Genomic DNA, 14,125 nt, shown 5'->3' with positions numbered 1-14,125 from the left:
ATGTATAGTTGATATATCGTTTCATCCTTAATAAATTAAAAAATTAGGAGTAAAATATGTTGACGGGTAAAGTGATTAGGGATGGCAATGGATAACCTACCCTGTGGGTATCCATGGAGATCCAACCCAAATACATGGGTTTTTTCTTTTTTTTCTTATCCATTGGGTAGGGTAGGTGATATTCTTTAAATATCCATAGGGGATGGGTTGGGGATGGGTACCCACTAATTTCCCCATATCTTTTTTTTTTTTTTTTTTTTTTTTTTTTTTTTTTTTTTAAGATTCACAACTAAAACTAAATATACATTCAATCTTTTTTATTTTATTTATTTATTTGTTTATTTATTCAAGTTCAAAACCAACTTTCTCTCTTTCTTTTTTTTTTTTTTTTTAAGATCCACAGGATTAAACTACAGGATCATAGAACTCTTTAAATGCTCTCTTCTTCTTCTTTTTTTTTTTTTTTCATTTTTTGTTTTTGTTTTTATTTTTGTTTTTGTTATTGAACTGCCTTTTTTTTTTTTTTTTTAGAGAGAGTTATTGAACTGCCTTTAAATGCCGTTGAATTTCCACGTTAATTAAGGACACGTGTCATTTTGTTAGTGGACAACGGTAAATCAGGAGTTCACGGTTGTGCTGAGAATAACTTATTCTCTTTCATTTTAAAATAAAATGATTGAATTTTTCTCAAATTTAAATATAAACTTAATTAATTTATTATAGGGGAATGGGGATGGGGAATTAATATCCACCCCATTAACTCCCATTGCCAATGCCATCCATAAGTCTTTAATTCATTTGATTCACAAAATAATTTCTTTCTGTTAAAATATATATTTATAATTTTTTTACTATTCTTATGATTAAAAATTACATTTTTATAAGTAATTACTATATAATATGAAGTATTTGCATTGCCTTTACTTATTTTATAAAAGTTAATTTAAAAATATTCTCAAATATTAAAATATGCGCATGAAATTTTTGGATTATTTGTATAGATAAAATTAATTTTATTAAACTAAATAGTCTAGATATAATAATGATTTTTCTCGACTAAACCGTAGAATCAAACCAAAACTGAGTTGCTTTTTGGTTTATGTTCCATTTTTGGAGAATAGATTTTTCGAGGAAAAAAAAAAAAAAAGCAAAAACAAAATGAGAAATTTCTCTTCTTTTTCCACCTTGCTCGGTCCAAATTGATAACCCAAATCCAAAAGGACAACCTTAGATTATCAGAGCCCAGAACATGGCAAGCCCACCACTTTTGAACCAAAACATCTCTCTCTCTCAGCAGTTTCTAAGAAAGAGGTAAACTACCTTACCTTAATAATAAAAAATGGGGATTAGAGTGGGTAGGAGAAAATCCATACCCATTAAATAATGGGGATGGTGGTACCCATGGGGAATGGGGAATGGAGAATGGGAAAAATTTATTATAGGGGAATGGGGATGGGGAATTAATATCCACCCCATTGCCCCCCATTGCCATTCCTAAAAGTGATATAGTTATATAGGGGATCCATAATTTTTTATTTTTTGGGTACAATTATTAATCACCAAATAAAATGATATGGTTTAAAAATTAACTTTTGAGCAAAAATTCACGATTTGGCTATACTTTGATTTCGAAACTGATTTGGTAGTTGATGCTAACTTATAAGAATGGGGTGGATATAAAATTGGAAAAATGATTAACAAGTCATATTTTACTTTTAGTATATTGAGTCCTATGAAGTTTTAATATGGACAATTAAATTATATATTTTTTAAAATATTTTTAAAAAGTTTATTATTTCATAATGATGCATGTTATTCCAATTTTATCTCTCATTTAATATGCACAACATTTTCATAAATATTTTTGATCTAAATAAAATTATATTTTTTAATTATAAAAATTATGATATTGTATTAAAAAATCATAAACGACAATGAAAAATTATCAATAAATTCTATTTTATTTTGAAAATTATTATTGAGTTATATCAAATTTTAATATTAACAAATAGATATTATTTTTTAAATAAAATTTTATAAAAAAATTCAATTATTCACAATAGTATATTTTATTTTAATTTTATCTTTCGCAACATGAACCAACAATTTCATAAATAATTTAAATTAATTTAAAATTTTATAATAAAAATATTTTTAATTGTTGAAATTAAATGAATTTTCATAAATAAAAGTATAAATATAAAATTCATCAACTATCTCGTGCACTGAAAAATATATGAAATTTTCATATTATTATTTTTTATAACTCTTTGTAATTTTAATATAATTTAGCTTTTTTAGATTATTTACACGAAAAAAATTCATAATTTAAAATAACAAAAAATGATGCATTTTATACCATACTTGTTTCTGTCCAATTGTTATTTATAATTGTTTTAATATAATATTAATATTTTTTAAAATTAGAATTTTAAATTTTAATTATGTTAAAATTTTGTATAAAATTGTTCATATTAAAGAAGAAGGGTAAAATTGGAATAAGATGCATGGACTAATGAATCTTCTGGGAGCATGTTATGACAAATAGGTCTTTAGTTGTTCATTTGAAAACCTAATAGGAGTTAATAGTAATCTTGAGAGTAAAATAGAACTTATTGGTTATTTTTCCTATAAAATTAGAGTATGTCCAACGTTTCATTTATTTATTTTTTCATTAAATTTATTCAATAATTTAGATTAAAAATTTAATTTGATGTAAATCACTCTAATTTAAATATACCTAGCATATTTAAAAAAATCTTTTGTAACTGGTGGAAAAAATGATTTTCAATTGTTTATTTTTATAATAATTTTATCACATTTCAGTAAAAATTTGATGAAATATTTGATTGGATTGAATTCTCTCTAGTTTTATGAATTTGACATAAGAAAATGGATTATATATTTTTAAAAATATAATTGTTGTCTATTTTGTTTAAAAATAAATGTGATAAAATAAAAATATTATAATTATCAAATCAATATAATAATTTTCATGAATAATACATATTAATTTTTTATTATAAAATGACGTGTAAATTATCAAAATAAGGCACGTACGGAGTGGTACTAGTGTTTCAAGTTCTCTCGCCAATCCTATGGGATTCATGAAATTTTTATTGAAACCCTGATTTAGAATAAGGCCAAGTTTGGGAACACCTCAAAAAGTCAAAAAGTCAAAAAGTTACTCAAAAAGTTAAAAAGTTATCACTATTCACCAAAAGTCAACAATTACGGCTGCACAACTCCCAATTCTAATTTTCTCCTACAAATCAATTTTTACAATTTTTTATTACACATTTTTCCATAAAAAGTCAAAAAGTTAACCCAAACATTCATATTTTCAACCTCAACTTTTTAGTCTAAAAAGGCAAAAAGTGCACTTATTTAGTCTTCCCAAACTTGGCCTAAGTAGAATAGATTATATTTTATTTTTACCAAATTTTTTATTAAATTAATATTTAATAAATGATTTGGAAAATAATAGGGATGTGTGAAGTAAATTGTATTTTGATTTTGATTTTGATTTTGATATTGATAAATCATAAACTTTTGTGTTGAGACATTTTTTAGAAAGACAAGTCCTTCAGCAAACCCTGCAAAAACCTTCTCTCAATCGCAGCTTCTCACAGGGCAAAGATGAGCTCTCATGACAACGACGATGATGATCAAGAAGAAGGCGGCGAGGTTTTCCTCCACGAAAGCGATATCCTCCACGAAATCCCCGTCGACGATGAAGGTCCTCTCTCTCTCTCTCTCTCTCTCTCTCTCTTCATTCATATCATATTCTCAATCTATATAATACAATCTCTCTCTCTCTCTGTTGGTTTCAGATCTTCCTGACGCTGACGACGAAGCAGGATCTGATGCTGAACCTCTTGGTAATCTCCAATATTTTCTTTCAATTCACTCAAATCATTCATTTCTCTTTTCATCTTTTTCAGTGCTTTCATTTAACTGAATCCTCTTTTATTTATTTATAAAGATTTTGATGCTGGTTATATAGTTATAATTGTAGTAATCAGTTTTTGTGAAAAGATTTAGAAATAGAAAGGGAAAAGGTGTGTGAATTTTATTCACATTTCACCTGATTTTTCTCTTTTTATTTCGAAATCCCTTCTTATATCCCCCAACCAAACGCAGCTTTAGTTTAATTGTGTTGTGTTGTTTCAGAGGAAGATGATGATTCCATGCATATATTCACTGGCCACACTGGTAAGTTCTCAATTTTGGTTCTTTATCTACTCAAGCTGACTTCTTTTTTGATTATGAACACTTATCTTTTTGTTTTGGGTTAAATTATGATTATGTTGATTAACTCTTTGAATAAAATAAATTCTCACCACTTTTATTTATGTACAAGACTTGTAACGTGAGTTTGGTTAGGATGAAGGAAATGGAAGTGTGGGAAAGAGAAGAAAAAATTAAACCTTTTCTGCATGTATTTAGCATGAGAGTGATGGAAAGTGCAAGAAAGATAAATAGCTTCCAGTATTTTTAGAAAAATACAAGAATTTGTTTTTCCGTCGAAGTAGCAAGTTCTATCTCAAAAAAATTTCATCTTAACCAAATGCATGCAAGAAAATTTAAATTTTCTTTCACTTCACTTTCTATTACTTTCACTTTTGATCATATTTTTCACGCTAATCAAATGGACCCTAAAGAAAAGGGAAGGTGTTGTAATTTTTATGCACTGTTTGGTTCACTAGAATGATGTGGAATGAATTGATCATTCCATCATAATGTCCATTTACATTTAGTTTAGTTGAAAAATGTATTACACATAGAATAACCATTCACCATTATAAGAAAACAATCACTTTATGCTAAGGAATGACCATTCCATTCTATTTCATCCTAGTGAACCTAACACTACACCACATTAGAGAATCATTTACTTGTGAGAAGGTTGGATGGAAAGTAGTCTTTGAAGTGTCCGAATAGTTTGAATAGTTGAATGGAAGTTAAGGGATGGTTGGCATTGTGGGGTCTTGAGCCTTTGAAATTCTGTACCACTGGTTCCAATTAAATAATAAATCTCTCTCTTTGATAAATGAGTGTGGACTTAGTTGCCTCAACAATCTGCCCTCGTTTCTTGTCCCTGTTATTATTATTAGCCTTGAGAGAAACTAGATCAGTGGCATGGCATCAGAGTACACTGGGTTTTGCGCGGAGTTAATTATTTTAACAATTAAGGATTACGTCTATAGGCACATATAAAAGTATCTTTTTGTATTTTTGTTCCATGGTCACGAGAGAAATAGAAACTAGAATTTCCCATCTGTAGTGTATGTTGTATGATTCTTGTAATATTGATTAGAGTAATTCATCTACTTTTGATTTGAGTTTCTTAAGGTGGTCCGATGAGTTCTCACCATTCCAATGTTACGGTTTTTGTGATATGATGGTAATTGTCTTGGTTGATATACCTAGATTCGAATCAAATATAGCCTAATCATGTGTGTCTTTGTTGATTGTGTTCTTTATTTTCCACTTGCCAGCTATGGGATTTCTTACTATACCGAGGTAGGAAACTAAATGTGCTCTATTAATTGGTGTTCGTGAACCACATGCACTTGTTTGGTTGGCTTTTGATCCCAGAATAGATATGGACAACTAACTATGCTCTGACTTTGCTATGCATCGTAGTAATAAGTTTCTGGAGATAACTTGTCTTCTCTATTTTTGAGCATAGGTGAACTGTATACGGTTGCATGCAGCCCAACAGATGGTACATTAGTGGCAACAGGGGGTGGAGATGACAAAGGATTTCTTTGGAAGATTGGTCAAGGAGATTGGGCTTTTGAGCTACAAGGTATTAGTCACTGATACATAATTGGCTATCCAGTATCTCATGATTTTACGGCTCCAAAAAATAAAGTGCATGATTTTCGTTTTAAGATGATTTGTGTTTAGTCCAATTTTTCTCTGCCTTCAATCACTGTAGCATAAATTGGTCCATGATTCCTTAATCCTTGTTCTTTAGTCGAAGCTTTTCAAAAACTGTGCAGGTCATAAAGAATCTGTGTCTAGTTTAGCCTTTAGTACTGATGGACAGTTGCTTGCATCTGGAAGTTTTGATGGACTTGTTCAAATCTGGGACATAAATTCTGGGAATCTCAAGTGTACGCTTGATGGTCCTAATGGGGGCATTGAGGTGAGATTTTATGACTACTCTTACTGTTTTTTTGCCACATAGTTAATGTATGAAGATTGAGTATGAACTATGTGCCTACACAGTGGGTCAGGTGGCATCCAAAAGGACATTTGGTCTTGGCTGGTTCGGAGGATTCCTCTGTTTGGATGTGGAATGCTGACAAAAGTGCCTATCTTAATATGTTTTCAGGTCATGCCAGTAGTGTGACCTGTGGTGATTTCACACCTGATGGTACTATCCTACTTTTGGTCACAACAAAATAGAAATTGTGCTTATATATGTATATTTAAGGATTTTTATTCAGAAACTAAATTTTATTATTTCCTGTGTGTTTTACTTCTTGGTAACTTTAGGTAAAACAATTTGTACTGGTTCTGATGATGCAACTTTGAGAATATGGAATCCAAAAAGTGGTGAAAACATCCATGTGGTTAGAGGTATGCACTTGTTTCCTTTTAACGATTTGTGTACTGTTTTGTCCTGTGCAAACAGTATTTAACGTTCAATTTTTGTGCTAAATTCATAATAGTGTAATTCCATGCTTGATGTGCTGCAACATATCTTTTTGTGGAAATTTGAATGGTCCTAGTAGGAAGTGCTTGAAGTTAATGGGGGGAAGATGGACCTTATCCTCCCTAATACCCTTGGTCAACACATGATCTGTTGACAAGGCATAATATATTGTTTCAAGAAACGTATGAAGTTTATGATGGCTTAAATCCTAAAAAAAATGAATTCCAGGGCCAACTCAAATGAATTGTGAGCATGGCTTTCATGCCTAAAATGGAGTCCATCATGCTTGCATGTTGGTGTGGTTGAAAACAGCATAAAAAAAAAGAAAAGAAGGTGAAATAGGATTTCTTTGAAACCACAGAAAGAAAGGTGAAGCTTTGTGCAAGCGAATTGCTAAAGCAGGTATAAGTTATAACCAGCAGAGGCATTCCGATTGCCTCTTTGTCCATTAAGTTTCTCACGGGTGTATTCTTCTGCCTATGCAAAGATGCAACACAGTCGTATGTGCAAATACTGAATGTGATCAAGAAAGCAATTTTGGATTTTGAGGTCTGCAACTGTAGCTTCGAAGCATTGCCACCTTAAAATTTCAAGTCTTGAACTTCTAGTTATTGAGATCATGATATTTCAGCTTAAGGTCTAATTCTCGATTTTTTAGGGTGTTAGTTGCATCTCTTAAAGACCCATCACCAGCAATGACAGCATCCATTAGCGTTGATTCATGTCAAAATTATATGGAAGAATAGCACATGCCTCTTTTTCATGTTTCTACTTTAATCTGATTATTTCATTTCTGTGTATTTGGTGCCATTTAATAAACTGCTTTTTTTTATTTATTAATGTTATTCAACAAAAATGAGAAACACGAGAAACTGGATGAACGGTTTCTGAGTTCTGGGATGGTTTTGTTTCTTCCTAAACAGAAGAAAATTTGAATTTTAGGCTGGTGGTATTTGTCTTTTGGATTTTTCTATTCATTATTGACAAAGAATATTCTATCTTCTGTAGGTCATTCATATCACACTGAAGGATTGACATGCTTAACAATAACCTCTGATTCATCTCTTGCTCTTACTGGTTCTAAGGACAGCTCTGTTCACATTGTGAATATAACAACTGGGAAGGTACGAATTCTTGGTGCATTTAGTAGTAATGTGCTTTTGTTTTCTCATTCTCATATTTTTTTTTTTGTTTTGTTTTGTTTTGTTTGTGTATGTGTGTGTGTAAGACAAATGACATCATTTGGCATCTTAGGGTATTTGCTTATCTTGCTATTTTGGGCATTGCTACATAAACCCATGTCGCTCATTTAATTGGAAGATCTCTCTCTTGGGTTTTCGGCTTATAAGCCTCATGAATCATAGATGTTTGTGCACACTAGCCCCTTGTTCTATTGTATCGGTTATTCCCTAGTTCTGGTCTCTAATAGTCGAGGATTAGAGGATGCTAGGAGGGTGGGTAGATGGGAAAAATGCCTAGACTTGGGTATAATATGCTCTTAGACTTGAACTTGCATAGGGCTACAAATGAGCCGAGCCGAGCCTAGCTGAGCAACTGAGCTGAGCTTTAGTATGTTTGGACTTGTTTATTAAGATTTTATCGAGTTCAAGTTTGAGTTCGAGCTCGATCTCAATAAAAATTTAATGAACCGAGCTCGAGTCGAGTTGGCTTAGGTTTGATTCAAGCTCGAGCCTGTTCATGAGCCTTAACGAGCCAAAGAAATTATAAATTCACACTAGTGCCTTGTTTTATTGTATCGGCTATTCCCTAGTCCTAGTCTCTAATAGTCAGGGATTAGAGGATGCTAGGAGGGTGGGTAGATGGGAAAAATGCCTAGCCTTGGGTATAATATGCTCTTAGACTTGAACTTGCACAGGGCTACAAACGAGCTGAACCGAGCCGAGCCGAGCCGAACTGAGCTAAGCTTTGCTTTAGTATGTTTAGGTTTGTTTATTAAGATTTTATCGAGTTCAAGTTCGAGTTCGAGTTCGAGTTCAAGCTTGATCTCAATAAAAATTTAATGAACTGAGCTTGAGTCGAGTTGGCTTAGATTTGATTCGAGCTCGAGCATGTTCATGAGTCTTAACGAGCCAAAGAAATTATAAATTCATACTTACGTATAAGACTAAAGTTACAATTGAAACTTTGATTATATAATGTATATAAACATAGTAAAAGAAAAGTCAATATCTTACCAAAATAATAATATCCACCACCACTATTATATAAATACATTATCTATAGTTAGCTATTATTTACATATAAATAAATTTAAGTATTATTTACATTATTTAAATATATAAATATCATAGTTATCTTATTTTTTATACACATTTTTACATTATTTAATATACAAATAATATATTTATTCTATTATTTAAATAAATGTTAAACGAGCTGAGCTAACGAGCCGAGTTTTAGTATGTTTGGGATTGCTTATTAAGATTTTAACAAACTCGAACTCAAACTCTAAAAATTTAATGAATCGAGTTTGAACGAGCTCTTACCGAGCTGAGCTCGAGCTTGTTCACGAACAATTCTGTTCATTTGCAACCCTATGCTTGACAGCCCAATTTTTTACCACTAGACCAAGCAATAGCCGCTTTTCTATATTTGATCTATTAATTTTTATGTACCATGTATTTTCTCTTTTTTATGGGAAGTGGAAATATAGACTAGTGATCATTTCAAATATGCTACCACCCATCATGGTATTATAATTGTATTCATCTTTGCATTTTGTTGCTTATAAATATGAAATGGATGTGCTTCTATATATGTACAGTCAACTCATATTTACGGCATTGGGTTGTATTATGTGGATAAAAAATAAATTTCAGATTGTGGGTGTATGTTTCTAATTATAGGCAGGTCTGTAATCTCTTGTGCATAGTCATGAAAGTATTTTTTGGTGATTAAAAACTTGAGTTTCCATCCACAGGTTGTTAGTTCTTTGAATGCGCACTCAGACTCTATTGAATGTATCGGGCTTGCAATAAGGTACATACTAAGAGATTTTATTTAATTATTAATTTCTTCTGTGTTTTCTCAAGAAAATAGATTTATATGAATTAAGGTGTATTACCTAATTAATGGCAGGGACAGAGGAACACAACACACGTTTATAATAATAATTTTCCAATCTTTGGTCAAGAATGCATCAACAAACCACTATTTACTCGTATTTTAGGGTTGTTTGAATTTTCAACTCTTGGAAATCTAGTAGTCAAGATGTTTCAATAATATATGAGATAAAAACCTCTATGAATTACCAAGTTCAATGGTAGATGCGATTAGAATGGTGTCTTGGTGTCTACCAGAGATATGACACAAGAAAGAAGAGAAAATACAAATGCACATGTTAGAGGATGCCAGCTTCCTCCTTTTTGTCTGCAAGTCTTTACATGACTTGGGACCTATCACTACTAAAGGAGGTGGCTTGCTAATCAAAATTGGCGCATGGGACCTCTCTTCACCGCTTAGGGAGGTAGCTCGCTAATCAAAATTGGCACATGGGACCTCCCTTCACCACTTAGGGAGGTAGCTTGCTAATCAAAATTGGCACATGGGACCTCTCTTCACCACTTAGGGAGGTAGCTTGCCAATCAAAATTGACACATCTGAACTTGCCTCCTGTGAATGAGTCAATTTTGGATACAATGACCAATTTGAAACAAGAATGAAACATATAGATTTAAATATATGTTTAGCTGTCAAGGTCCCTCACCCTGCATTTAAAGACGTGCTGAACCTGACTTATTAATTATTTATTTTCCTATTCCAGGTCAGCCCTCAAATAGCATGTAATGGTTATTTTCACCTTTAACTGGTGTTTATGTGATCTTGCCATGTGGATTTTCTGTGCAATTATATGTTTGAGCTAACTCCCAATTTATCAAAAACCTTGGGGATGAATAATATAGTATTTTTGTTTCTTAATTGGTGTTGAGAATGCTGATTATGCAAATAATGCTTCTGACCATATAAGAAGTAATCCTATTTAAGCATGTCAAATAGAATTTGCTAAATCACCTTTAGGTGTTTCTCGCCATCTTTTCTTTACTCAAAGGATCGAAACCCTTTGAAGGTAGTCAAGATAGCTCTTGACTTTTTGAGCATTTTTTTTTCCTCCTTTTTTTTAGGGTTAATTACACTTTATCTCCTCCTGGTTTTACTCAAAAACACTTTACCTACCTGAAAGTATAAATATATATACATAACCTCCTTGTGATTTGGAGTAAAAAGCAAAACTAACAGAATCAGTTATCTATAACGTGTGTTGCTCAGTTGTTAACCATGAGCGTGTTAATTGTGCATTGATATATTTTGAGAGTCAAATTACTGTAGAGCCCCTATTTCTCTGCTCCCTCTCTCCCTCTCTCCCTCCCTCTACGACAACAGCAACCGTAGCCTCTGCCATTCCATCACCTTCTGTTTTGCTTTCTTTCCTTCTCCATAGAAGCCTTCACCAACAATTCAACACCCACACCCAACAGTAATGCCAGATAAACCCAATCAACTTGTCACTCTATCTTGTTCACACTGACAGTAGCTCCATTAAGAGCTCATGAAAATAAATGTTCTTTTGCAGAAAAATCAATTTGGTGGTTGATTGACATCACACACTTTTTTGAATCACATTAATTGATATAATCGTTAAACAGTTTGAAAAACCTGTATTTTTTTTTTTCTTTCCGAAAAGTATGTTATCAGTAATTGATATAATGAGTTGAACTTTTCTTCATATACATAGATGGAATACGACTTGGATGGAATTGTGTGCCTCAGAATAGGCCATCCAATTTATGATACAAGTTGGAAATTTTTTATAAAAGGAACAAAGAATATTATATATAACGTAATAAATCATAAATTGATTATAAACAGGACATGTACTTTGTGTATCAAGACAATCATGTTCGGGATAACATGTAGGCAGTATGAAGAAGCTTCGAATTATGAATAAAATTGCAAAAGTTCAACCTATTGTCTTGGTTGCTTGATCTATCTCTTTAAACCTTCTATATTTGCAATTCATTATATATGAGACCCAGATCCGTCATTTTTAAAAATTAAAAAAAAACAAAGAATGGATTTTGGAAGAGTTGTGATGTTATATAGTTTCTATGATGTGGTTTACTTTCAGGAGAGTTGTGATTTTATATATTTTAAACTTTAGGGAGTTGAAGTGTTTTTTGATTAAATTTCAAGGGGGTAAAATGTAATTAGCCCTTGTTTTTAGGGAAAAATCCATTATACCTCGTTGTGGTATGGCTTGATAGAATTTTACCTTCTTGTCTTTAAAAAATAACCATATACCCCTTATGTGATTTTGGATTAAAATGCAACAGTTAACGCCGTTAATTATATGTGTGAAATGACTATAATACCTTCAAATCCTATATTTTTTTGTAATTTTCTCTCTCTTCCATCTCTTACACACATAATTTAATGTCTAGTATTAATTCAATTAAATTACAATTAATTATAAATTCTTAATTATTTATTGTAATTCTTAAATTTTTATTCTAATTTTAATTTAATTATATTTTAGATTACAATTAATCCTAAATATTTAACTATTTATTGTAATTACTACCTTTTTATTCTATTTCTAATTTAATTATATTTTAGATCACAATTAATCCTAAATTCTTAATTATTTATTATAGTTTGTAACATGTTAATCTAAATTTAATTTAATTATATTTTAGATCAATTCTAAATTATTGTTTATTTTATATTTTATTTAGTTATATTTTAAATCAATTCTTAATTATATTATATTTTATTTTATTTTAATAACATATTAATCTAATTTTAGGTTTGGAGAAAATGGAGGTAAAATTGTCCATTTGTTGTATTAATTTCATTCTTATTTTTTAGAAAACAAAATCCACTCTAAAAAATGTTGGGTAATATCTTCCGTTAGTTTGAATGGAAAAACTAACGGTAACACTGTAGTTCAAAACCATGTGGGGGTTTTCTGGTTATATTTGAACGATAGGGGTTAAAATGCTCCAATCACAAACTACAAGGAGGTAAAATGAATTTAACTTTTTTTTTCCTTAAATTTATCCATTGCTCCGTTCACTGATCATGTGTCCTAAATGAACTTACATGACTAAAATTTGCATGACAGCTCCCCTTGGGCTGCAACAGGAAGCATGGATCAGAAGCTTATTGTCTGGGATCTGCAGCATTCATTGCCCCGCTGCACGTGCGACCATGAGGTTTGTCTGGCATTCTGCTTTATGTTTTTCTTTTTCCCTGAAGATGCTGGATTTTAGTTTTGAATAACTAAAAAACTAAAAATCATTTTGGCATATATGATGTGATTGACCACCTAGTTTGTATAAACTTAGGGGGTTATGACATTTCCATCTCTGGCTATGAAGTATAGACACGGACATGAGACACAAATACGGCACAACATGAACTCTTTTACACAGTTAATTCCAAAAAAGTAGGGGCACAAACTGTTTGGACATGCCACAAATAACTATATCTAATCGAGGAATATATTATAGTATGTAGTTATATATGTGCATAATATATACCAAACTAAATAATTACTTCATATTAAGTAAATTTTGTATCTAATTCTCTTAAATTAATTTTTAGATTACTAGACAATAATACTTAAAAATTTGACAAATTATAGCAAACATAATTAATTAAAACATTTCCCTCATCATCCTAAGCCATCTGTTAATATATTTACTTATCTTTCTCATTTAATTTTATGTGAAACTTCTATAGGATTGTTCTTAAGAGAGAAATTTGTTACAGTTATAAGATATTAATGTCAAATTTTTAAACTTTAAACATCATACATTAATGTCCATGAAGTGTTGGATTCATGTTTATTTTTTAGTGATAGACATGGTCAAGAAGTGACGGACATGTCACAAGAAAGAGTGCCAGGCACATGTTTAAAATTAAGATTTATATTTATTTTTATTATGAAGACGGAAAAAAGACTATCAGACACATATTTGAAAGTGTTCGAAGGATCTATGATTTTTAGATCACCGGTTATCATTAAGAGTGTGTTTCTTGGGTGCAGGATGGGGTTGCATGCTTGTCATGGCTAGGTGCATCAAGGTTCTTGGCTACAGGTTGTGTAGACGGGAAGGTACGATTGTGGGACAGTCTCTCAGGAGAGTGTGTGAAGACCTTCAGTGGCCACTCCGATGCCATTCAGTCACTGGCTGTATCTGCTAACGGAGAATTCCTGGTTTCCGTTTCGATTGATGGAACTGCTCGAGTATTTGAGATTGCAGAATTTCGATAGAGTGAACGAGTAACATTCATGTGTTGTAAGTTATTCAAATTATCTTTTTCAGTGTTCATATATTATGGTAAACTTTAGTAACACATTTTGGGATTTATTAATATCATGTTACTTGTGATCTGCTGCTGTATAAATTTGGTTTAAGTCTTGTGCATTAA

The 14,125-nt window shown here is 31.4% G+C and overlaps 1 protein-coding gene across 1 annotated transcript; it reads left to right on the top strand.

Annotated features, from left to right (window-relative positions):
• Window positions 1-3,412: 3,412 nt before the first annotated feature.
• On the top strand, window positions 3,413-14,125 carry LOC114324089 (transducin family protein / WD-40 repeat family protein). Its single transcript, XM_028271804.2, has 11 exons — window positions 3,413-3,739; window positions 3,834-3,881; window positions 4,174-4,215; window positions 5,696-5,815; window positions 6,012-6,157; window positions 6,241-6,388; window positions 6,511-6,594; window positions 7,679-7,794; window positions 9,612-9,670; window positions 12,813-12,903; window positions 13,740-14,125. The coding sequence occupies exons 1-11, from the start codon at window positions 3,640-3,642 to the stop codon at window positions 13,965-13,967; spliced, it is 1,182 nt and encodes a 393-aa protein (XP_028127605.2). The 5' UTR covers window positions 3,413-3,639; the 3' UTR covers window positions 13,968-14,125.

The sequence above is a fragment of the Camellia sinensis genome, chromosome 6 (assembly GCF_055761805.1).
Source record: "Camellia sinensis isolate YWXY chromosome 6, ASM5576180v1, whole genome shotgun sequence".
Lineage (NCBI taxonomy): Eukaryota > Viridiplantae > Streptophyta > Magnoliopsida > Ericales > Theaceae > Camellia > Camellia sinensis.
The sequence above is the reverse complement of the archived record's forward strand: the minus strand, read 5'-3'. Positions and strand labels throughout refer to the sequence as shown.

Bases quoted from the DNA above. Each gene is read 5' to 3' on its own strand.
- LOC114324089 (XM_028271804.2), top strand. From the start codon at position 3,640: ATGAGCTCTCATGACAACGACGATGATGATCAAGAAGAAGGCGGCGAG. The intron at 6,158-6,240 runs GTGAGATTTTAT...GTGCCTACACAG, and splicing joins GTCCTAATGGGGGCATTGAG to TGGGTCAGGTGGCATCCAAA. The intron at 7,795-9,611 runs GTACGAATTCTT...TTCCATCCACAG, and splicing joins TGAATATAACAACTGGGAAG to GTTGTTAGTTCTTTGAATGC.